The sequence below is a fragment of the Chiloscyllium plagiosum genome, unplaced genomic scaffold (assembly GCF_037043375.1).
Source record: "Chiloscyllium plagiosum isolate Xiang-an unplaced genomic scaffold, Cpla_swu_hap1 HiC_scaffold_6, whole genome shotgun sequence".
NCBI lineage: Eukaryota > Metazoa > Chordata > Chondrichthyes > Orectolobiformes > Hemiscylliidae > Chiloscyllium > Chiloscyllium plagiosum.
The window spans coordinates 87,427,708-87,454,878 of NW_028270144.1; the positions used below are offsets into that span (position 1 = coordinate 87,427,708).

Sequence of the window (27,171 nt, forward strand, 5' to 3'; positions counted from 1 at the left end):
TCTTCAGTACTGCATGTCTCTATGAATCTGAGTCACAGCTAATCTGATCATGACCTCAATTCCACTTGCCTGCCTACCTCTGAGTATGGTATTTTTAACACAACAAATTATTTAAAGCATTTAAAGAGGCTCTTGGTGTGCCTTACAAATGGTAATTTTACTTATAGAAATACAATATCTATTCACTGTGTTTCTGATGGATGTGTTGATGTTATTAATGATTGAATGGCCCACACTCCTGTGACATTCAGGTCCATCTTATATTTCTTACATTTTAAAATGTAATGACAATCCCCTATTTATCAAATTCACCTGTACTTAGGCCATTTCTAAGAATTAGACATTCCAAAGTGCAAAAAATGTCCTGGATTTAGCTTCAGTAGTGACTGAAACCCTCAACAATTTCCATTATCCATCCACTGACATTACCAACAACTTCAGAAATTTAAGCATGCAGAAGGACAGAGAAATTCAAAATGTTCAGTCAGTGAGTGCAGAAAGCTCCGTAATGTGCGTTATAAACATTCCCACAAAGTATATCGTCCTTTCAATCTTGACTTAATAAGTACTTCCTTCGAATGTTATATGTCTCACCACAAAAATCCTGAAAAACTTTGCACCTTATGAGATGAAACATGGTTTTTAATCATGTACTAAGTTCACTATGACTGTTAACATCTTCACTGGCCCTGAAAAGCAACTTTATGTTTGAGGGGAAATACAGTGAATGCTGAAGAAACTCTTCAGGTCTGGCATCATCTATGAGGAGAGAAACCGAGTGCTTGTTGCAAGCCCAGTACGATACTTCTCCAGAACTGAAATTCAAACACAAGATTGTGTTTGAATCTTGTGGGTTATTCACCTTCATTGCCTTTTATCTCCCTCCTAGTGTTAGATAAGGTATTTATCAAAGTTCACTTTCACAGCCACACCTGCTTCCTCAGAGAATGTTCTGGGCTCTGCCTTACCCTGCATGGATTCCAACTGAAGCTCCATCCTTCATGTTACTTACCCTATCAAAATAACAGGTATCTCCGAAACAAACAACTCTCCAGAGATCCACACTCAGTGCCATTCATCTCCACATGCACACTCTTGACTTCGCTCTCCATCAGCATTGCTTCATGATATCTTAAAACTGCCCCAGTCTCCCATTCCATTTAATTCTTTGTCTTACTTGATGCTTTAACAAAAAAAACCCTTTTCTTCTTCTTTCAGGAGTTAAGAAATGCAACCTCCAAAACACATAAGTACCAACATCTCTCGGGATGTGCATCTTTATCCCCTTCCCTGCTCTCCAACTCTATCCCTTCATCTAGTCTCACTTCATGCCATGGACTCACTATACCCTCTGACCTTCCCCTTTCTGATGTTGAACAATCTGCATTCAGCAGAGAACTTTATGTTATCTCTTTTATACCATTTTTTTACATTCCACCTTCCCCAGAACTGGACCCTGTGACAAAGAAATCTGAAGCCCTCTCTCCTGTCCAACTCTTCAGCCACGCATTCATTTGTTCTGGCTGCCTATTCCTATATTCACTAGCATGTGGCTAAACAAGAGATTATAATCTTTGGGGTCTTGCTGTATATTATTCTGCCTGCTCCTTAAATTCTTGCTGAAGGACCGCATGCTTCTTACTATCTGTGGCATTGGTCCTAATGAGAACCAGGATCACTGACTGCTCACCATCCTGGAGTCACATCTGTAGCTGGAGAAATGTCTGCCTGTACCGTCCTTATTGAGTCTCCTTCTACTAATGTTCTCCATTTGTTTCAGCTCCTCACGTGTACCACCAGGCTGTGGCTGCACTCCCCAGGGCACCATTATTGTCACCACTTTATTACACAGAAGAATGTTCCTCAGTGTGATGCACTCCTGGGGCTTTCCTGCCTGCCTCTCTTTTTCTGACTCTTGGTCATCCACTCCTTCCCTGACTGCACCTCATTAAGCTGCGGGATAACCACATCTAAAAATACACTGACGACAAAACTCTTCAATTCCAGCTGATGCTCAAGTTTGAAAACCCAGTGCTGAAGCTGATCAAACTAATGGCACTTCATGCCGATGTGGTTATCCAGACTATAAGGAATGTCTAAGATTTCCCATGTGCTGCAGGTTATGTAAAACTTGGAACTGAGCTGCCTGCCATGCTTTGTCTTAGTCATAAACTTACTTCCCTTACATTAGATTTATTCTCCTTCCCTTATCCTGCTATGGCTTACTTATATTACTTTATTTTGTTACTCCTGACTTCCATTTATTTCTCGTGCTTAATAATAAACTTTTCTAATATATACCATTTACAGACAGTCCCAAACAGCTGTTTCTTACAAGAAAATGTGTTCCTTACCAGTTAAGTTTATGTAAGACACAAGAAACCACATGTTTGGAACAGCTCTGTTCATAACTACACATTATTTGTCCCAGTTAACTAGCTGTATCACTATAACATTATCATTTTTGCTGCTATGATTTCTATGATAGAATATTGTAATTTGTCAACTGTTTACATAATATTTTGAGATAACTTTATATTTGACACTGAGAATAACAGTACTCCATGCTATTGTTAATATGGGAAAATCAATTTCTCCACATGTAGTAATAGTTTGTACAAAAACAATTGTCACAATACACATACTATATTGATGTAGTTAACAGTGGAGAGACTGCTCTAATATTTGGCTTAAATAGCAATTTCACACCAAATTTACTGCTGTTTGGCTCTGAGTTTTGTAAAAATCATCGTGTAAAACAAGAATATCTCAGTCCATTTCAACTGTCCTAGTTAAAATGACATGCATCCAAATTGCTGACACAAATCCATTGGGAATCATGAAATCAGCAACAAGATGTACATTGATATCTCACTATCTAACTGGATGAGTGAATTTAATTCCTCTTTGCAGACACTTGTTAGTAAGTTGGTACAACTGTATAGGATTATAAATGTGATAGTTGTCTCCAAATACAATTGCCACCTAATATTCTAAGCTCAAGTGTTTTGTGCACAAAGATAGCTAGTTATTCTACTGACAAGAACACTGCTTTACAATGCAGTGACATGGACTATTGCCTCCAATTTCTTGACAGTAAAATTTGATATTCTCAATTCCTACTGTATTTTATAAATCCTCAGTTGAGAAAAGGGATAAGCATGCTGAATGTTAGTCTGCATTTCTATTTCAGGGAAAATGAAAACTAGAATTTGCTGCCTCAATATATTATGTATTGGTGCCTGAAATTTGTTCCAGTAAGTATTAAGCTCTGGGTTGTCCTGACACCTGACCTGAAGAAAGAAAGTTAGAGACATACGGGCCCAAATCAGAAATCTTTGAATACCCTGATGCCTACAAATGTACAGTCGTTGCTTCAGAGGTTTACACTTTCAATGATACTAGTATTGTCCCACTCTGAAGCTCTGACAAAGGGAACCAACCATCCACCTCCAAGCGGCCAGCCATTCATCTAGAATCCCACCTTATAGACTAAAAATGCCCCAAAAACTGTCCATCTCCAATCTAACTATCCAACCCCTCCCAACCTGCCCATGTACCCACTCACTCTCTGACCGACTCACTCACCTGCTTACCGACCCATTAGAAACCCCAACACCATTAATAACATACACGAATATGGCAAGTAGTGTGGTAAAAAGGTGATGTGACTATCCCACAGCTCAGCTTTCCCATTGCTCCCTATAGATGACTGCACTAGGGACCTATCTGCAATGAAGAAGGAAGGTACAGCGATAAGTGTTTTCACCCTCAACAATGATTGCCCTAGCATTGCCATTGTGCAGAAGATCTGACCAGCGAACATTTTAGTTATGTATGAAAATTTTAAAAGTTTCAAGCTATTAACAGATAAAACCAGCATTTAAATTCAGGGCAATTTGCAAACAGACTGGTGAAAATTATTAATTCCAAACAATAGCAGCATATTTAGTCACGTCATATTTTCATTCAGAAACATAATCAGCATTTCTAGACTGCTTAAATTCCTGTATTCATCATCGATGGGAGATAACTATATCCCAGCACACTGCCTGAAACAATTTATTCATGAAAATGCATTGTTGTCGTAACCCCATGGGATTTTTGAGTCAACTCTACCAGATCAACAGGTTGTCTAGAAAACAGGTAAGAACTGAAAGAAAAAAACAGAAGCAACCAAATTAAATTAGCAAAATGACAAAGAGAGAAAAAATCATTATGAATAAAACTGAAACAAGTTTTCAATGTAAGCTAAGTAGAAACAGAGTACTTGAATTGATTGAAACATCTCTGTCAAGATTTTGTAACCATGTTTGCTTCAGGTTTACTTTTATTTAAATTGCATGTTATATAAAATTCCATCTAAGTCGTCAAGCACACAACATGGATACTTCAGAAGTATTTTTTCAAACACAGTATAGCTAATATGCTACACCGGTGTATAATATGAAAGCTTGCATTAGTTTAACCTAAGAAAACGTATGATGTGTTTACAGGGTAAAGAGTTCAACATATTCAATTTATATAAGGCTTCAATTTCAAAAACTCTAAAAGACAGCCAGTCACAAAGCAATTAAAGATAGAAATCACATATGATTTAGTTTTCTTGAAAGAAAAATACCATTTATAGACAATGGAATGATTCAAGAAGCTGAAGGAAGAAAAGGACTTAAAAAAGAACAACTAAAGTGGCTGTTTGTCCTCTAGTGAGGAGTCTGGAGAATTAAATGTTGAACAGATATTTTGTGCCTTTCTTCATCGTAGAAGACACAAATAACATCCCAGAAATACTTATGAATCAGGAGGTCATCAGGAGAGAACAATTACAATCATCAGGGAAAGGGGTTGTGAAAACAATCGAAACAAGACCAAAAGGTCTTCATTTTAGGATCTTTAAGGAAATGCTTATTATTATGGTGGGTGGATAGTTCATAATTTTGTATAATTCAATAGACCTGTCACTCATGCAGGGGTTCAGATATTTCAATTATCGAGTGATTTTCTGGATTCTGAGCAGATCTTCAGTATGATAATTTGCCCAGACAAACATTAAATAATTAAAAGAGCTGCACTCTAGCTTGATGGACATCCCCGCCAGTCTGATGTCTATCAATTTTACAATGTTTGTGACACTTTGTCTTCTCAAAGTTTTGAAACTTTAAAGGGCCTGGATGATTAATATTTTAACAAATCAACGTTTTGAGTCTAAACACACTTATTTGGAACTGAAGTTTTTAAAAAGGAGTTTTGGCGGTAAAACAGAATTGAGTCAATTGTTAATCAATGTCCTTTCTTCTTTGGTTTCCAATGCTGGTATTCAGTACAGTACAGCCTAAGTTCATATAGTGTAGTTGATGCAAGGTTTATGAAGGTTTGTAGTTGATCAATCAGTATTGTACAATGAAGTAATTTAGAGTTCTCTCATTTTAGGTCTCCAACACCTGTATTAACTTTTGTGATGCATGTACCAAGACACCCAAATCACTCTCAACCACCATAAAAATGTAAAGCACAGGAGAAAATGTGGGCTATTTGGCCGATTGAGATTGCTCCATCATTCAATGAGATCTTGGCTCATCTGATGATCCTCAACTCCACATTCCTGCCTGTTCCTCATTACTATTGATTCCTTTACTGATTAAAAATGCCTGTCTCAGCCTCAAATATTCTTAACAAACCTGCCTCAACAGGTCTCTATGATAAAGAACTCCACAGATTCACTACCATCTGAAAGAATAAATTCCTCATCATCTATATCTTAAATAGGTGCCACCTTACTCTGAGATTATTCCTCTGGTCCTAGACTCTCCCAAAAGGAAAAACAACCTTTGAGTATGTACCCTCTCTAAGAATTTTACCAAGTTTCAATCAGGTCTCCTTCTTCTAAACCACAATGAATACAAGCCCAAAGTACTCAACTTCTCCTCATAAGAAAACCCATAAGAAAAACTTCAATACCAATATATCTCTCCTTGCTTATAGTATTCCAGGTGTTGTCTAACTAGTGCTTTGTATATTTTAGCAAGGCTTCCCCATTTTTGTATGCAACTGCCTTTGAAATACTGGCCAACATTCCATTTGTCGTCCCTATAACCCAATGAATTTATATCCTAGCTTTATATGATTCATGCACAAGGACTACCAAATCTCTATGCTTTGCAGCGTTTTGCAGTCATTCTTCATCTAAATAATATTCAGCTCCTCTGTTCATCTGTTCACACTGCCTAACTTCACAGTTTCCCACATTATATTACATCTGCTAAAACTTAGCATACTCACTTACCCTGTATATGCACCCTCTACAGACTCTGTGTGTTACACTGACTAGTCCCCTTCTGGCACTATTTCTCTGTCATTCGCAAACTTGCCTATAACACATTCATCTTGTCCTCTCTCTTCCTTTTTCTATATCTAAAGATGCTTTTACTCTGCTTTTATATTACTTGCCAGTTTGCCCTCAGATTGTTTTTGCCCCCTTTATTATTCATTTGATCTCCCTTTCTTGGCTTTTAAAACTTTCTCAATCATCTGGCTTACCCACTGATATTTGCTCTACTGTATGTTTGTTTTCTTTTAATTTGATACTCTCCTTAATTTCCTTGGTTAACCACAATCAGCTTATCCATCTTCCTCGAATCCTTCTTTCTCACTGAGATTTAACTCTGCTGTGAGTCTGGAACTGTTTGTCACTGTTCTCAACTGTCTTTTCTGCTGAACTCTTTTCCTCATCTGCTCCAGCCAACTCTGCTCTCAGCTCCAATGTTTCTGACCCAGGTTCCTCCCTTTCAAACTGAATGCTGACTTCAATCATGTTATATTCACAGTTGCCTAGGTATCATTTACTCTGAAATTATTCATTACACTGGCCCATTATGCATTACAAAATAGTCTGATCCCTTGCTGGATCTGTAACATATTGCTTGAGGAAACTGTTTACTGGCCACCCTTGCCAATTTGATTTTCTCAATCTACATGAAAATTAAAGTTACCCATGATTAATGTGCTGTATTATTTTACATACTCTCATTATCCATAGATTTATTCTCTGTTCTGAAGAAAAGCTATACTCCCACCAGAGTCTTCTTCCCCTTGTTATTTCTTACCTCTACCCAGAAAGGTTCTACATCATCCAATCCAAGACCATTTCTTGCTCCTGCATTGCTTCCACCTCATACAGCAAAGCTACCCCAATACAACAAATCTATCCCAATACCTTTCCCTTCTTCCTGTCCTATGAAAGGTCACAAACCCCTGAGTGTTCAGTTGTCAGCTTTGATTTCCTCATAACCATATCTCTGAAATGACTATAAAATTGCACCCAATAATGTGCGTTTGTGCTGTTAATTCATCTATTTTGTTCTGAACTCTATGCACATTTAAGTAAAGAGCAATTGATTCAGCCTACTTTTCTATTTTAATAGCTGAGCCCTTCGCGCCTCATAATCCCTTAGCACAATGTCTTTCCCCTAGTTCTACCTATGTTACTGGTACCTGCATGGATCAAGACAACTAAATTCTATCCATTCCACTGCAAACCTCCCAAATCCTGGCAGGCTATTTGGACTCAAACTTTTCACAAAAAGAGAATAATATGTATTCCCTACCTATTCCCCTCCTACATACATTCATTTTAACTCACACTGCTTGAATGGGTTTCAGACTTTGGTGGTATGATCAGTTTGCTTAATTACCCTGCGGTCACTGCTTTCATTCATACAGGCTGCAAAGACTTAGAGTCTATGGAACAACTGCAAAGGCTGAGGCTCCCCGAAAAGGCACCCTCTGAGTCCCTGTACCTAACTCACTCATAATCCTACCTTGCTGTCAGTGAGCACTGACCAAATCAAAATACCCAAGGCTAAGGTGTGTGACCATCTCCTGGATCAAAGTGCTTAGGTAACATTCTCCCTCCTTAATGCATCATAGCGTCTGCCATCTGGCCTCCAGCTGATAAATTCTAAACTGAACTTCCTGCACTTGAAAACAATTACTGCAGATATGTCCATCCTGGATCACCTCAAAGCACCCACATTTTGCAATTGCAACTCATAACCTGCTCTGCCATCCTTACTCCTCTTTGGTAAGAGTTTATTGTGTGCAAATTGACTGTCATGGTAACTACATTACAATAGTGACCACACTTCAAAAATTGCTTCATTGACAGTAAAGAGCTTTGGGATGTCTAATAGTTATGAATATACTTTATTTTCATTTAGTTATTAACTCCTAACTCACCAACATGTCCAGCACTCACCACTGTTGTGAACTTGAAAAGTTGGGTTAAGATGTGAAAAAATAGAAAAGAAACGTGAGTATCACGTTGTTCTCATAATTCCCATCTGCAGAAGTCTTAAGAACATCTGCATGATTTTGTTAAATAATGGTGAAACACTGAAGTTGTTAAACAGTAAAAGTTTGCCTTCATATTTTTGTCACTTTGCACGTGCTGAAATTATGAAATGTCAAGTCTTATTTTTTGTTAACATGTTTCATCTGTTATTTTATTCTCCTTTTTAATAATTATATAAGATGGAGTGTGTAACTTGTTCTCAATGTCTTGGTTGAATAATAATCCACATTAAGATTTTTAAGGAATATCTCTACAAAAGGTTTAAAATCTAGTAGTAAATTGTGCTTTTACTGATAGGGTATTGCTCAGCAATTCAAGATTGAATAGGGCCAATTCATTGCAATATCTGCATGGTTTTCATTTCATTTTCTCTGTTTCTCAAGGACATTTATAAGTCTCCAAAAGGGTTATGCAAGATTTAAAATTTCATGACAAGAAATTTAGAATATTGAACATGATGCCTGTGTTTGACTCTATTGTAATTTTTGTGTTATACTTTAATACATGTTCAAAGATGGAATTGAGGTCAGAACTTCAAAGATGTTCAACAATCAAGTCTGAGAGCTTTATATATTTTTAATGGGATATTTAAAATCGTTTCTTGTGCATTCTCATGAACAAGCCTGGGAGTAAAGGAACTAGTGAAATCATTAGCATCCAGCATTAATGTTAAATGATTGCTCTACCTCCTTTTTGAAAGCCATGTAATATTTGTCTAGGTCAAAAAGCACACCTTTCTTTGGAGAAGGGAATCTCCTAAGTTCCATTATTCTCCCTGAAAATGAGTCGCACTTGCCTCATTGGTCACACTCTGTTCTTTGAATTAGGAGGTCATTGGTTCAGGCTTTACTTCAATGGCTTGAGCATATAATCGAGATAGGTGGCAATATTGAGAGAGTGTAACACTGGAAGAAGAGATAGTAACCAAAATCCTGCTGTCTCTGTCAGATGACGTTTTTTCAAACATGTCTAGTCTATTCAGTTGATAAGTTCATATAAAAAATGTCTTAACCGGCCTTCTTTCTTTGCAGACAACAACTGCTGAAGATGGAAAATTTTCTGTTTTTATTACACAAGTTTATTCAAATGTATTAATGCTTATAATTGCCTGAATACCTTTAAAAAGCTGACAGCTAATAAGTCAATTATTAAAATCCTACATTCAAGGTTGATAGCTTGAATCCACACTTTGTAATTACAAACATTACATTTTTGCTTCTCTTCAAATTACTGCATTCTAAAATGTCATCACTGCAATAATCTATTGAGAACATTAGAGCTGAATAAAAATTGACACAGTATATAGAGAATTATTTTTGAAGTATTATAATTTTGTAAAATGACATTAGTCAGTCATGAACTTTTGATTTATTTTGACTAATCTTTCTAAATTTGGTGATGTGCTGCCTTTACATATTGCATGTTAAAAACAAAGGACAAAAGAATAAAATTAATTGGGGCAATTTTCATACTCACTATTTTGTGATAAACGGTCTAAATGGATTCCCATTATGGAAACATTTGATAACCACTTTTATTTGTTTCAGAGCTATTGCAAATTGGATAGCTGGTATAACAAATTGGTGATCCTGACTTCAGTTAGTTTGTTGACTAAGCTGTCAATGTCTTCCATTATTACTTTGGGGATTTACTCCCATTTACCAGAGCAATACTCGTAACATGCACATTCATTTGAATACATTGCCATAGTGGGATTCAATAGGTTGATGTCAGGGATGGTAGGACTATACAATGAGGACAGGTTGGTTCAACTGGGCCTGGATTCACTTGAGTTTAGAGGAATAAGAGGGGAATCTGATTGAAGTGTATAAAATTCTAACATGACAAGACAAACTAGATGCAGGGGGATGTTTCCGTTGGTTGGGGAGTTTAGAATCGGGGTCATAGCCTCGAGATATGGTGTAGACTATTTAGGATTGAGATGAGGAAACATTTCTTCACTCAGAATGTGATCAACCTGTAAAATTTGATATCGCAGAAGGGTGTGGAGGCTAGGTTATTTAGTATAATCAAATAAGAGTTTGATAAATATTTAGTTCTTAAAAGCATCAAGCAGTACGGGGAGAATGCAGGAAAATGATGTTAAGATACAATATCTGCCATGATCATATTGAATTGTGGAGCAGGCTCAAGGAGCTAAATGGCCTCCTCCTGTTCCTAGTTTTGGTGTTTGTATTCTATTTAATAATTCTTTGGTAATGTTAGCCCCTGTATAGGATGCTTTGGTCAGTTTTTTTCTCCACAAAATACCTAAATATTCAAAGCAAATGCCTTTTTTTTAATTCCTGCAGGATTCCCCCTTGCTTGTGGATTCTTCACAGAATGTGACTGTTAATGCTCGTAACTCTGAAGGACAAATCACTGGCAGATTAACAGTGGGTGAGTATTGTTTTACAATCTGCTTACAAACCTGCTCACTCAAATGTGTCTCACAATTTTAAAGAACACAATCAATTCAACAATAGCCATCTTGAGATTGTCACATGAAAAGGTCAAATGGTTGGCAGGGATAAGCAATGCACATTGGAGTCTGCAACTAAAATGCGTCATTTGGGTCATTTAAAGAAATTGTTTACATTGTACTGGCAGCCCTTAATCCAATGGAACGAAAGCTCAACCTTTATGAATTGTACTTGATAATATAAGTGCTTTGGGCTAATAGTGGATGCCAAAAGATAAAAGCAAAATCATTAGCATTGATAACTCTGAAATCTTTTTGAAGTTGATGTCCAATGTGGACTTAGATTGTTTAAGATCTTAAAAGTTATGCTTGAAAACTATTATATTGAATGAACTTCTGATAGGACTATCTATCCAGTTTATCACATTTTAGAATACATTTAGATGTGAAAGTCACATGACTGCTTAGGATGAATTAAGTTGATCAAATAATATTGCTTGCCTTCAAACAATAATAAATTGTTTATAACTCACCCGTACCCATGGGTTGCCCTAGCTTTTGCAATTGTTCCTTTGTGTCTACATGTAAGCTTCATACTGTGACATGACTATATGAAATTCAGCTGTAGCTCAAATATCATTTGCAAAATTTGTATTGACTTGTCTCCCTCATGATTCAGTGCGTAAATGCACCAGGTGGTACTGAAACCATTTTTGTTTTTACTCCTTAATTTTCAACTGCTAGATGTCAACAGGAAGTTACCCATTGAATGGCAAAAATAGCTCCATGAGTAACTTCCTTTGCTAGATATGTGTGCAATTATGCAATGTTACATCAAATACTGCACATTAAAAACTAAAGAGGGCTGTGATTTTGTCCAGAATGCACACAGGCTTCTTTAGATTCAGCAAGAATAGTCACAGGGAACTGCAACTGACCTCATTGTTCACAGATTAGGGAGGTTAAAGGTATGTCCCTGGAGTCTTCCAGCAGGCTAAGACAAAAGATAGGGAGGAGGGACTTGGGGGAGAGGCGTCGGAAATGTGATAGGTGGAAAGAGGCCAAGGTAAGGGTGATAGGTCAGACTTTTCCAGCAGGCTAAGACAAAAGATAGGGAGGAGGGACTTGGGGGAGGGGCGTCGGAAATGTGATAGGTGGAAAGAGGTCAAGGTGAGTTTTCCAGCAGGCTAAGACAAAAGATAGGGAGGAGGGACTTGGGGGAGGGGCGTCGGAAATGTGATAGGTGGAAAGAGGTCAAGGTGAGTTTTCCAGCAGGCTAAGACAAAAGATAGGGAGGAGGGAGGAGGTTAAAGGTATTCCCACCTTGCTAACTAGTGACCTGAATTTTGTGTGTGTGTGTTTCCAAGATAAATTACTAGTACTCTCATTTATTCGTCCTTAGTTAATTAAACTGATAACCAGCATAAGCTGCTATGAATTATAGGTTATGACCATTTACAGTTGCATTGAGTAATAATTGAGATTCAGCACTGAGTTTCTCAGGCAAGTCATATTTGACATATATGAGTACTTTCGTTTTAATAAGTGACCATATGAATAAAAGTAATTGCAGCACATGTGTGTGTATAGATTTTCAGAAAGAAAGGGGACTGAAATTTATTTTGGGGACTGCCACTTTGCCAAGCAGAATATGGTAATTCCCTGCCACTTTGCCATGCACCCTACATTAATTCCCTGGAAACAGATGGTTCGATCAACTGCTCTTTCCTTCCTTCATGTGGCAATTTTCCATAATATCGACTATTAAATCAATGGACTCTGCAGGTGGTGAACCATGGTGCTGACTGTCTCTGGGGAACTGACGCTGTGCTTCTGAAGCAATACCACAAGAATAAATTTCTCCCCAGTGTGTTCCAACTGAACCACTCTACCACTTCTCTCATTTTTTCCAATGTTGCTGCTCTGTTAGATTTGACACCCAGCCTTAAGCTGAATATTAGGAAACCTAAGTCATTTTTTTGGACTCTGCCATATGTACTATTCCTTCTTCACTGGTTCTATCTACTTCCCCAGCCTTTATCAAATATTTCAGGTGAGATGGTGATATAGTAATATTGTCACTGAGCTAATAGTACAGAGACCAAAGCTGGAGGGATGGGTTCAAATCTGAACATGGCAGAAGGTGAATCAGTGGAAATCTGGATTCTTCAAAAAAATGGAAGCCTAATGGTAACCATGGAGCCGTTGCTGATTGTGGTAAAAAATCCAGCTGGTTTACTAGTTCCTTTAGACAAGGAAATTTCTTATCTTTACCTAGATTGGCCTATACATGATTCCAACCCAGATAAATGTGGTGAGCTCTTTCCTGCCCTCTGAAATAGCCATAGCAAGCCACTCAGTTGAAGTGATAATTAGGGATGGGCAATAAATGTTGGTGCAGCAAGCAACAGCCATATCCCAAGAACGAATAAAAAGAAATTTAAAACCTCATGACTCTATTCAAATCTGTGCTGAGTTTCAGTCCAATACTATTGTTAAATAAAAGACAGCTAGCTTCCAGCTCCATAGGACTGCTGCTGATCTCACACCACTCCCTGTAGAAAACTTCTTTAAATATTTGACTTGAGCATGTCTTTACAGTCTTATTTTTTTAACCATCCTCCATAAGCTTCAACACTTGAAAAGCTCTGGTACCACAGTTCCGTAAAATATTGCACATTCTCATCAATCGTAACAAGGTCGGCCAGGTGTACCTCTTAGAATATGAGTTCCCTGATTGGGGCTGTTAATCTAGTCCAATCAGGGAGCCCTGGCTGACAGATAGAAACAGGAATGTCAGACTCAGTCTGGGAACTGGCTCTGAGGGAGCTGGATCAGTGTCAAGGACTCTCAACTTGTAAATAAAGGGTGACCTGGTGACATGATGCTGGTCTCTGTGGAGTTATTTCAATCATCACCTCCATCATTGTTCACCGATCTTGAATCACAGTTCAACAGTGTCTCCAAGTGAAAATTCTCGTCTTTATTCTCCAGCCCCTCCAGTTCCTTGCACCTCAAAGACATGAATTTCCAAATTTGCTATTCCTCTGATTCAGGAATCCCATCCCTTCAAATAACTTAGTATTCACAGCCACACAGAAGTAAAATGTTCCAAGTGCTGGAAATCTGTATTAAAAACAGAAAATGCTGGAGAAAGTCAGCAGGTCTGGCTGCATCCGCGGAGAAACAGCATCAATGTTACGAGTCCAATGCTTTTATTCACAGCTATGTCTTCAGTTGCCTAAACCCCACCTTCTCAAATCCTTTCCTATGTTAAGACCATCTTGAATACTGCCCCCTTTTCAAGCATTTGTGACTCACTGCTTATAATATCTCTCTCCTTGGCTTAACATCCATTTCTTACTGCATTTCTGTGAAACACAAGGGATATCTTTCTAGTTCAGCAGCATTGTATCAATCTGAAATATTGAATTGCTGGTGGTGTTGATTTTGGTCACCTAATTGAAAAAAGGCCGTTAAGTTCATATAGCGTGTAGATTCACAAGGATGAAGAGGCACTGATAGTAGTTTCATAGCAGCTAAGATGGCTATCAGCAATCCTAATAGAGGATTTTGAGAAGCTGAGTAGGAGAATTCTGGTTGGGAAAATCAATGAAGAGAGGTCAATTGGAAAGAGAGCAAGGAGTGAAGATTGAAGAAATTCAATATACAGAGAGTTGCCACAGTCAGTAATGCTTTGCCACAGGCAGTAGTTGTGAAAGCAACAATTGCATATTTAAAGGGAAGTATGGATAAGTAATTGAAGCAAAACAATACAGGTCTATAAGGAGAGAATTGGACAAAGGGGCTCAATTTAGATTGCCCTAAATCTGACACAGATATGATGAAATTAAAAGCTTTGACTTGCATTACAAAATTGTTGTCTATAAAATTCAGCATAGTTTGATCATGTTTTCCTAAAAGAAAAGCTCACACCAACAATAATTGCTGCTGTTTGCGAGAGCATATGGCAGTAACCATTACCAGACTTTGATTAAGTTGCCAGCTTGTCTATTGCCTTGCATGTTATCAAGATTTATGTTGAAATGTAGTCTCTTCCAGGCTTATGAGCATTCTACTTGAGTGTCTGAATAAATCTAGCACAGTATGAGTATCCTGGGAAGTAGTTCAAGTGTAAATCTATACATCATGTCACAACATACAGACACTATTCTGTGCTGCTTGTCACTGAAATTATTGAATTGATAAATTTTTTTAGAAAAATATAAATTGTACAATAGTGTCGGCTTGTAAAGGCTGTAGAGAAAGAACTGTCTCTGTTGTGATACATATCAGAGACTGATAGTGTATTCAAAGTATTAACTTTTTATCTAAAACATTATAAATAAATTCAAGCGACCATTTGATATGCATGATATAGAGAGCTGGAGTCACATTTGTGATAAAATGACAAGCAATATATTTTAATATCTTCGTATAGAAGGCGAGCAGTCACTTTAAATGTGACTTAATGTGAGGTGCTTTCTCAGACCACAAAGAAATGTACCTTACCTTTAGGAATGCACAAGAGCATCTCATAGGGGTTTGTAATACCTCAGTTGGTGGAACTGCAAAATGCTGTGAACCTTTTTGAGCTTGTTATAGGATAGGAAGCTAGGTTTGAATCAGGTCAATGGGGGTTCAGGGGTGTCGGGGGAGTGGGTAATTTGTAATGGCATTCTGTTTGTAGAACAAATTTCGAGGTACAAAGAGTTTGATATGGATTTATATTTGAAAGTCTATGCCCAGCTCAGTAGTTATTCTGAAGTCATCATAGATAAGAGAAGGCCAACAATGAACTGTCATTGTATTTCAAAGTTTTAATCTACCGTGTGTGATGCAAGAGAAACCATTTTATTGTTTTTAATATCCTGAGAAGATGCGCTCAAGTATATAAATGTATACATCTACTATTTGTTTGTACTTATCATTCATATATTTATTTACTGTTCAATAAAGCTGTCTAATAGTTTATAGACTAAATTGTGTTATGAAAGAATGTGTTTTTTTTACATTTCCATGCCTGCATTCACTCCATTACTTCCGGTGAGATAGTGGTGGAGTAGGGCTTCTGAGCCCAGGGCCCATCTACTCCGCCGACTTTTCTTTTTGTTTGTTTTCATTTTATTCTCTCTTCTCTCGTGTCTTTTATGTTCTATTTTATTATACTCATCCTTCGGTGAAGAGTTGGGTTGCGGCGATAGCATCGGCGAGTAGGCCCAACAATGCAGAGTCAAGTAGGACCAGCAGCACAGACTCAAGTAGGACCAGCAGTGCGGACTTGAGTAGGCCCAGCAGCGCAAAGTCGAGTAGGTCCAGCAGCTCAAACTCGAGTAGGTCCAGCAGCGCGAATATGTCTAAGCCACAGTAGCAGGGACTTGAGTAGGCCTAGTAACATGGACTCGCATACACCCAGTAGCTGGAACTCGAGTAGACCCAGCAGCGGGGGCTTGCGTAGCCTCAGGAGCAAGGACTCGAGTAGCCCAACAGCAGGAACTCAAGTAGGCCCAGCAGCACAGATTTGAGTAGGCTCAGCAGCGTGGACACAAGTAGGCCCAGCAGTAGAGACTCATATAGGCCCAGCAGCAGGGACTTGAGAAGACCCAGCAGCAGAGACTCGAGTAGGCCCAGCAGCAGAGACTCAACTAGGCCCAGCAGCTGGGATTCAAGTTGGCCCAGCAGCAGGGATTCAAGTTGGCCCAGCAGCAGGGACTCGAGTAGACCCAGCAGCAGGGACTCAAGTAGACTAACTAGCCAGGGACTCAAGTAGACACAGCAGCAGGGACTTAAGTAGACCCAGCAAAAGGGCTGAAGTAGGCCCAGCAGCACGAACTCAAGTTGGCCTAGCAGCAGGGCCTCAAGTAGCTCCAGCAGTGCAGACCTATGGCAGCGGAATCAGAGGAGAGTTTTGGTTCCTGGCAGGTTCTTGCAACATCAAGACAGTCCTAGTGCCAACTCATGGCTGCTGCTGTGGAGATGAGCTTGGATCCTAGCAGTGTGTGGTTCAGCACAGATTCGTGGAGGCGGAGATAAGTTTGGGCCCAAAGTGGACTGATGGCAGCGGCAGAGTCCCGTTTGGGCGACTTCAGGATCTGGCAGCATTGGTGATATCTGCATTGATGAGCTCCGGTGAGGACTCATAGTGACAAGGGCAAAGGTGGAGGTGAGATGGCACCAAAGAGCGGTGACCTTCATTCTAAGGTGGCAGCGCAGCAAAGGGGATTCATGCCTGGCCACCTGGCCCATGGCCAATGACAGAGCATTTAACAAGAAAGATTGTAAAGTTGAACACTTCCTTTATATCTTCATTTTTGAACCTTTATATTCTAAGTTTTGCTTTATTATACTGTGTTTTAAGATGGCGCCAGAGCATAGTGACACCAACAACACTTCTCACTGTACTTTGTGGCAAGATATATTTGACAATAAATAAATCAAATCAAATCAATTCAAATCATAGCTAGAACATCCTTCCACAGGTAAGGAAACCAAAACTTCACACAATACTCCAGGTGTGGTCTCACCAAGCCCCTATACAATTGTAGCAAGACATCCCTGCTTCTGTAATCAAATCCTCTCACTGTGAAAGCCAACATACCATTTGTACACAGCACCTCTTTACGTATTTTCAGCAACTGGTGTACAAGGACACCAGGTCTCTTTGCAATTGCCTCTTTCCCAATCTATTGGCTTCTTGTTTTTGCTACCAAAGTGAATAACCTCACAATTATCCATATTATACTTCATCTACCATGCATTTGCCCACTCAGTCAACTTGTCCAAATCACACTAAAGCATTTGTGCATCCTGCTCACAGCTCAACCCCCTGCACAGCTTTGTATCATCTGAAAAATTGAGATAGTACATTTAGCTTCTCCAATGAAATAGATAATTTCAGAAATATGAAAATAGGAGCAAGAATAGGCCATTCAGCCTTTCAGACCTGCTGTGTCATACAATATGATCATATGATCAGTGCCCTGTCCCCCCTTTCTCCCCATATCATTTTATCACTTTCGTCCTGAGAACTATATCTGATTCCTTCTTGAAAACGTTCAATATTTTAGGCTCAATTATGTTCGGTGATGGAGAATTCCACAGCATACCACTCTCTGAGTGAAGACATTTTTCCTCATCTCAGTCTTAAATTGCCTACCCCATATCCTTAGAATAAAAATATCAAAATATATGCCCAAGCGCTGGCTATCACTCAGAAAAAGATCCTCTTTTTCCTATTCTTTGTTTCTTGTCTGCCAACCAATTCTCTATTCATGTCAGTAAATTACGTCCAATCCCATTAGTTTTTCATGCCAATATCTTATGTGGGGCCTTATTGAAAGCCTTTTCAAAGTCTAAGTAAATCACATCCATGAGCTCCCCCTTATCAATTTGGCTAGCTAAACCCTAAAAACATTCCAGTAGATTTGTCAAACATAATACCCCTTTTTAAATCCATGCTAACTCTGTCTGATGCTACACTGTTATTCAACTGCTCTGCTCTTAAATTCTATTATAATGGACTCCTGCTTTTTCCCCATTACTGATGTTAAGCTAGCCAGTCTATAATTACTTAGGTTTCTCCCTATCTCCTCCTTTAAACAGGTGTCTGACATTAGCTCCACTCCAATCCAAAGAAACTATTCCAGAAATATAGAACCTTGAAAAATGGCCACCGATACATCAGTCATTTCTAAGGGCCACTTCTTTAAGTACTTTATGATGTAGATTATCACTGCCCTCTGCCCCATTCATGGTGAAGGCTGGTAGAATTGCGCCATTTAAAGGCACCTGGATGGGTATATGAATAGGAAGAATGAGAAGGGATATGGCCAAATGCTGGTAAAAGGGACTACAGGGGAACTCCGATTATCTGAACTTGATGAGCAGGCACTATTTCATTTGAATAATCGATTATTCGGTTAATCGATTAAAATGCCTCTCCTCTGGGGCTCAGAGCTTTTAAAGTCAGCTCCCCATTCAGGAGACTGCAGCAGCTCATGACGCGTGAGGCCCCGCCCCCCCCACCCCCAACACTGTCCACCCACCCCCCAACCCAGTGCACCACCACCACCCCACTCCAACCTAGTGCAACACTGCCCCCCACCCCCCACACTGCCCCCAGCCCCCAACACCGCCCTGTCCCAACACCACCCCTGCCCCAAAACCGCCCGTCTGCCCCCACCCTGTGCAACACTGCGCCCCCGCCCCAACACCGCCCCTGCCCCAACACCGCCCCCCCCCCACCCCGTGCAACACCGCGTGGAACACCACCTTCCGCCCCAACACCGCCCCCAACTCCGTGCAACACTGCCCCCTGCCCCAACACCACCCCCGCCCCAACACTGTGCCCCCGCCCCCAACCCTGTGCAACACCGCCCCGTCCCAACACCGGCCCCCACCCCTGTCCCAACACCGCCTCCCACCCAACACTGCCCCTGCCCCAACACTGCCCCTGCCCCAACACTGCCCCTGCCCCAACACCTCCCCCCCCGCCCCAACACCCCCCTTGCCCCAACACCGTCCCTGCCCCAACACTGCTCCCCCCCCAACACCGCCCCCCCCCGCCCCAACATTGCCCCCTGCCTCAACACCGCCCCCCCACCCCAACACCGCCCCCCCACCCCAACACCGCCCCCCGCCCCAACACTGGCCCCTGCCTCAACCTGCCCCCCGCCCCAACACCGCCCCTGCCCCAACACCACCCCCCTGCCCCAACACCGACCCCCCCGCCTGAACACCACAACCTGACTCAACACCGTCCCCCGCCCCAACACCGCCCCACCCCAACACCGCCCTCCCTACCCCAACACCGCCCCCCCTGCCCCAACACCGCCCCCCCTGCCCCAACACCGCCCCCCCGCCCCAACACCGCCCCCCCGCTCCAACACCACCGCTGCCCCAACACCGCCTCTGCCCCAACACCACCCCCTGCCCCCAACACTGCCTCTGCCCCAACACCGCGCCCTGCCCCAACACCGCCCCTGCCCCAACACCGCCCCTGCCCCAACACCACCCCCCTGCCCCAACAGCGCCCCCCCGCCTGAACACCGCAACCTGACTCAACACCGTCCCCCGCCCCAACACCCCCCTGCCCCAACACCGCCCCCCCGCCCCAACACCGCTCCCCGCCCCAACACTGGCCCCTGCCTCAACCTGCCCCCTGCCCCAACACCGCCCCTGCCCCAGCACCACCCCCCTGCCCCAACACCGCCCCCCCGCCTGAACACCGCAACCTGACTCAACACCGTCCCCCGCCCCAACACCGCCCCTGCCCCAACACCGCCCCCCCGCCCCAACACCGCCCCCCGCCCCAACAACCCCCTGCACCAACACTGCCCCACCCCAACACCGCCCTCCCTACCCCAACACCGCCCCCCTGCCCCAACACCGCCCCCCGCCCCAACACCACCCCCCTGACCCAACACCACCCCCCTGACCCAACACCGCCCCTGCCCCAACACTGCCCTCCACCCCCTCACTGCTCCCTGCCCCAACACCAAGCCCCCACCCCCAGCCCCGTGCAACACCGCCCCCCCTGCCCCCACACTGCCCCCAACCCAACACCACCCCGCCCCAACACTGCCTCTCCAGCCCCTACACTGCCCCCCCCCCGGTCTCAACACCGCCCATGCCTGAACATCACCCCCTGCCCCCAACACCGTCCCTGCCCCAACACCGCCCTCACCCCCACACTGCTCCCCGCCCCAACACCGCTCCTGCCCAACACCACCCCCTGACCCCACACCACGTCCCCACCCCCAACCCCGTGCAACACTGCCCCTCCCCAACACCGCCCACCACCCCCACACCACTCTCTTGCCCCAACACCACGCCCCCACTCCCGCACTGCTCTCCTGCCCCAACACCGCGCCCCCACCCCCACCCCCAACACTGCCCCCTAACTCCGTGCAACACCACCTCCCGGCCCCCCTGCCCCAACACCACACTCCAACCACCAAGCCCATCCAACACTGCCCCCCCGCCCCATGCAACACCACCCCTCCGCCCACCCCACACCCCGCGCACACCCACGCCCCTGCTCCGGAGCAGCCGGACTGTACACCAACACCAAGAATGCTGCTGCTGCTGCTGCTTTTGTGGGGTAAGTCTCCAAATAGGACACACACACTTTGACAGGTTCCACCTTTGCCCTGTACAGGACAACAATGTTGGAGAGATTATCTGGGGAAGGGGGGGTTTAGAGTACACCACTGTATAGAACTCCAGCGAAAGTGTGGGGAGAGCGAGAGGGCGGGCAGACAGTCATTTGGAGAAGGTGTCTGTTTAATCATTGTAAACAAAAGACACGATCACTGTTGGAAACACATCTTTGATGTAATGTTTCCATTGGGACCAGGAGATTACTTTCGGATAATCCGATTTTCGGAAAATTGATGTTCGGATAATCAAAGTTCCTCTGTAGATTAATTTTGGATATTTGGTCAGCCCAAAGGGTTAGACCAAAGGGTTTGTTTCCATCCTGGACATCTGTATGACTCTGTGTTTCCCAATATTTGTAGGACCTTGTTTGTGTCCTATTTTGTGAGGACTAAACTAAAGTATGTATTTAATTGGGCTTCTATTGTGTTGTTCTGACTGTATCTACATTTGTCTTCGTAAATCATAAATCAGGGTTCCACAGCTAATTCCTCATATAGTTAGCTGTGGAACATTTTGGGCCTGGCATTCGTGGTCATAGCAACTAGAACTTCACATGTGCTGATAATATTACCTATCCAACTATATAGTGGTTTAAGATACTTATCTCTCATACATGTCTCAAACAGAGAAGAAAAAGCATTTTGTAAAGGTGAGGCAAGATAAGAATCATTAGTTTGCTTTATTCTATATCAAGTGAATAAACAAAGCAGCAATTATCAGAGTCACTTAGTTCTACTGGTAAAAATATCTTGACTTAATAACATATTTTTTTAAAAAGAGTAAATTAGTGAATCATCTTAATATTCTTCTGAACAACATAGCTTCCTTTAATAATCTTGCATTTTAATACTCTCAGCATTATTACTTTCTATTTAAATAAAAGACTATCTGTCTTTTTCTGAATAGAAGTACCTCATTCAGGGCATCTCGAAACAATGTTTATCAAATAAGAAGACAAGCTATGAATTGGTTATTGTTTACAGCCTTTGAGAAATTAACATCAGAGTTTAGCTCATTGGCATTTTTAATACCTTTTATCTCACTGCTTTTTTAACCTTGAGTGAATGCACTTTGCTTCAAAGCCCGACCTTAAAACATAATTCTTTTACTCAAATTCTTTCTGTTGAAAAATGGTCAAAAACGTTTGAAATGTGACAATGCATAACGCTGCATGTGTCTTTATTCTTTCACATTATGCAATTGTTTGGGCAAGTGTTACATTTGTCACATTATTGGAAGCCCTTGCTTATCCTTGGCAACACGTGTGATCAACCCCAGTCATCAATCTTGTGCAATCGTACAACCTATACCACAACTCATTTCCATGTAATACATTGAGATATTTGCATTTATGAGGTGCAGTTAATCATAATTCTGGAGGTAAAAGCATTGTGGCATCAGTAAATGTCACCTGAATTTAAGAGAAGATAAATCAATGATTGGATTGCTCACTGGGTTCCTGTAAACTAAAGGTCAGTTGGCAAGATCATCAGTATCCTCTTTAAAATATGTTTTTTACACATTTTCTTGCCTGTTCTTCAGGCCTGTCACTCATCTTTTCTACTGCTGCACATAACTTTTGTGGCTACTTTAAACACAATAATGTACTTGGCAATTTATTAAGACTTGTTTCAAATTGAAAAAGGGACGTGTAAAGAATTTCATAAGGAATTTATTCAGGTGGATGAAGTAAATCATTATTTGTATTTCGAATCATGACGATTTTAGAGGGACTAATGAGGTCAAGATTTAATCAAGAGATGTGAGAACATAATTAACAAGGTGGATGAAGTTCAAGTCACTTGCAGGTTCAATCTGAACTCCAAGATTAAATAGCAGTCTTCAACTCAATCCCTATCAGTTGTGTTGTGATGATAAAATAGTCAAAGAATTAGAAGCCAGTTAGCTCATTTGGCTAAGTGATTATTGTGTGGTTCAGAATAACATCAGCAGAATGTGTCCATTTCCAGTTCTGTCTGGGGTAAAATTGGGATGTGCCACTTTATTCATCTTGTCAGATTGGAATGCCATGGTAAACCAGCACAGACTAAAATCAAATGAACCATCTGCAAACAATGAACCTGGGGCCTAGTTTTGGCTAAAGCACACTGAATAGTTGAATTGACTGATCTCCTGTTGAATTACTCACATGTAGGTTGGGCCTGCAATGCAGTTTCTGATCTCGAACCTTTGGTTAGCATCAGCTGCCAAACAAGACTGGCCATGATGTGGAGGAGTCGGTGCTGGACTGGAGTGGACAAAGTTAAAAATCACAGGTTTATAACAATAACAATATGAAGTCAAGTTGCACCATGACATCCATAGCTTGTGTCTGAAGCATTAAATATTCTCAGTATAATATTTAAGTAAATTGATTTACAACCAGCAAATTCTAATGTTAACAATCAGTAAGGAACACCCGAGAGCACCATATACATGGTACATTCCTACATTATGCTTACTTGCCGCTTTGCCCTCTTAGGATACTACATAGCCTCTGGCACTCCCTTCAGGCTATGTGTTCTGTGATCCATGAATGGATTCTGATTTCCACTGACAATGTTGTGCGGGCGACTAGATTATTTTAGTCAAATTTGGAAGCAGTTTATCCAAGCCATGAGTCAGGCTTTGAGCTGGAGAAAGGAGAGTAGGCAGGAAAGTGTGAGGAGTGTGGCACTGCGATGGAGGTCTATGTCCATAGAGAGTCTCCAGGAAGCACTTTTCCCACATTGATTTCACCAAATGGCTGTTAGCAACTTATGTTACCTACTGTAGTCACAACTTGAGCTACAAACCAGGGAATGGACATCACGGCTTTTCCTGCCATAGATTTACACTGCTGCAGCTGATAGTTGTAGCAGTATCTCTCAATATGTAGGGCACTGCAGTATACAATTGCTGGGCAATGTTCCCTCCACCAAGGGGAACTGGAGGCCTGGAAGGTGCTGGGTGACACACACACATGGTGCTCGGTCACACACACACAGTCATTATAGTTAGGGAGAATGAGCCAGATGAGCAGAAAGGAAATATTTGCTGCTGACTTTCAAACAGAGCAAATTATTCAAACATACAGAAACTGCAGTGGGATGATGCCAACATCCCACACCCCCAGTGTGTGATAATGTGAGATTGACTCTTCTCTACCAATGATCATAGAGGTCAGTGATGGGCAGTTTGGCTTCATACCAGGACCGAGCACCATGGTCCCAATTTTCACTGCGTACTAACTGGCCAAGACAAATTGCAAGGGGCAACAGGATTCATACCTAGCTCACTTTAGCCTGACAAAAGTGTATGTCAGAACACCAAGGAGAAAGGTGTGGGAATGTCTGAAAGAAAGTGGTGTCCTGGAAAGATACACGAGACTCATTTGGGACCCACACAGGGACTGTTGGTGTCGGTGAGCAGTAGCACTGGCGACTCAAGAAACTTCAAGGTAAAGGTTGAGCCTGTCAAAACTGAGTCCTCAAACTGCTCTTCTTCACCATCATCCTCAATTCAACATCAAAAGGAGTAGATCCAGCCCACTCTGGATCATGATGCACCCAGATAATGTGGTGATCTTTGTGGAAATGCAACAAGCCAGTATGAGCCAATGACAGATACCCTTGAAAGTAGCAGGTCAAAGTTGTGCCGCAGTATATCTGCACTGCTTCTCCAAAGACTATTTGATTTAACTATAGCCTCAAAATCATTGATCTATACATTTCAAAGCATACCTTTTGACTATGACTTAAATCACAAATTTATGGAATTCTCTCCCTATTCCTTTGTGGATCTACCTGCAGCATGTAAACGGCAGCAGTTCAAGAAGGCAGCTCACCACCACCTTCTCAAGGGCAAATAAGGATGAGCAATAAATGCTGACCAGCCAGCGATGCACACTTCCCATAACTGATAACATTTCTCAGACATTAGGTCTCTGCTGGCCTTTTCATGTTTGCCTTATACGTTTACACCATTGATTCCCATTAAATCATGAATCCAATTCAGAGTCACACAGACAATATTTCCTCATACATCTGAGATTAACGGTTCCACTGCCAAGGACTAAAGAATACAGAGTAAATAATCCATTGACCACAAAGCATAAAAATGATCCAGAAATTATAAAAATAGCTAATGTTTCCAACAGCCCCTGACCTATATCATCTTTAGCGAGTTTTGAGAAGATTTGTAGCTCAGGTTGAGGTCCTGTATGTAGGTTTGCTCACTGAGCTGGAAGGTTCATTTCCAGGCATTTTGTCACCCTCCTCGGTAACAGCTTCAGTGGGCCTCCAGTGAATCATTGTTGATAATTCCTGCTTTCTATTTATATTTTTGGGTTTCTTTGGGTTGGTGATATCATTTCCTATGGTGATGTCATTTCCTGTTCTTTTTCTCAGGGGGTGTTAAATGGGATCCAAGTCAATGTGCTTGTTGATAGATTTCCGGTTGGAATGCCATACTTCTAGGAATTCTCATGTGTGTGTCTGTTTGACTTGTCCTAGGATGGATGTGTTGTCCCAGCCGAAGTGGTGTCCTTCCTCATCTGTGTGTAAGGGTACTAGTGAGAGAGGGCCATGTCGTTTTGTGGCTAGTTGATGTTCATGTATCCAAGTGGCTAGTTTTCTGCCTGTTTGTCCAATGTGGTGTTTGTTACAGTCCTTGCATGGAATTTTGTAAACAACATTAGTTTTGCTTGTTGTCTGTGTATGGTCTTTCAAGTTCATTAGCTGCTATTTTAGTGTGTTGGTGGGTTTGTGTGCTACCATGATGCCAAAGGGTCTGAGTAATCTGGCAGTCATTTCCGATATGTCTTTGATGTAGGGGAGAGTGGCAAGGATTTCTGGACGTGTTTTGTCAGCTTGTTTGGGTTTCTTGCTGAGAAATTTGCGGATTGTGTTCATTGTATTCAAAAAGAACGGGTACCCAATGAACACAGTCCACAGATTTCTCAGCAATAAATCCAAACAAGCAGACAAAATGCGTCCACTGAAGATGTTACCTAGTAGGGTGATGAAACGTCTGAAAATTAACCTTCCAGCTCAGCGAGTAAATCATCCACTATATCATCTCTCTCCACTGCTATAATAATTTTTCTTTGTATCAATATTGCCATTCGGTGCTTTCCCTTCCCTATCTTTCCTGAGTAGCTTGGAGGCAGGAATATTTCATATCCTTCTTTGGACCAGGTCTCTGTTTTTTGCTACTCGCTCAAAGAACTTTGTGGTGACTTGTGCCTTTAGTTCAGCACATATTATAACAATACAGTAATCATGAGGTCCTTAATCGTCATATAAACTAGGCAGATCAATTTTTCAGTACAGTTGTACTGTGGAGAATACATTAATGTAATATTCAAACGATCACTTTCTACACCAGCATGTCAAGGATAGATCATGTGGCTTAGGAGAGAAACTTTCAGCATCGGAACACATAGAGATAGAAATGACAGTGAAAAGTTTTTTTTATATGAATCCCAAATTGTATTACCATTGCTAAGGAACAGACTTTCTCTTGTTGTGCAGTAAGAAATGGTTAACTGTAGTAAATTGGACCTTCAGGAAAGAATGATCACATTATGAGGAATTTCATGTTAAATTTCAAAGTTATTTACTTAAGTCCAAAATGATGGTGTTCAATTCAATTCAAGCTACATATGTATGTGGGGCAATTTGGCTTATCATAGATTTGGAAACTACATTAAGAGCTATGATGCTAGATAAGCAATGAAATAATTACTACATAATTTACAATCTTAACATGCATTCCTTTCAGGCACAAAATCCCCACACAAAAAGTAATCCAATAAGAGGAATTAAAGGTAATATTTGATCAGAAATGGAGGCCTATATTATTTTTCAAAAAATTAGTATCCCTGAGTATTGGGAAAATTTTAGAATTCAGCAAAGTAGGAGTAGGAATTTCATTAGGAAAGAGAAAATGAGAGCAAACTAGGAAAAGACCAAAGCAAATTGTAATCATTTCTATAGATATTTTAACTATGAAGAGAGAGTGAAGGTAGATGCAAATACTGTGAAATTATACTTGGACTATAAGGAAGTGGCAGATACATAAATACTTAAATACTTTGTATGTTTTTCATGGCTGAAAGCATCAAAAAGACATCTTAGAAACAAATGGATCTGGTGAGAATGAGGAACTTCCAAGAAATCTGTGTGTCAAGTGCTAGAAGAATTAATGGGATGAAATGGCGACAAATACTCAGGGAATTTGACAACCTGCATTCTAA

The 27,171-nt window shown here is 41.3% G+C and overlaps 1 protein-coding gene across 6 annotated transcripts in view; it reads left to right on the top strand.

The window, feature by feature from the left end:
• Positions 1 to 27,171, top strand: part of sgcg (sarcoglycan, gamma) — a 679,656-nt gene that overhangs the window by 465,629 nt on the left and 186,856 nt on the right. For all 6 annotated transcript variants that reach the window (XM_043691949.2, XM_087988173.1, XM_087988171.1 and 3 more), the window contains one exon: positions 10,663 to 10,750. In XM_043691949.2, coding sequence (XP_043547884.1) covers positions 10,663 to 10,750 — 88 coding nt within the window. The remainder of the gene's footprint in view (positions 1 to 10,662; positions 10,751 to 27,171) is intronic.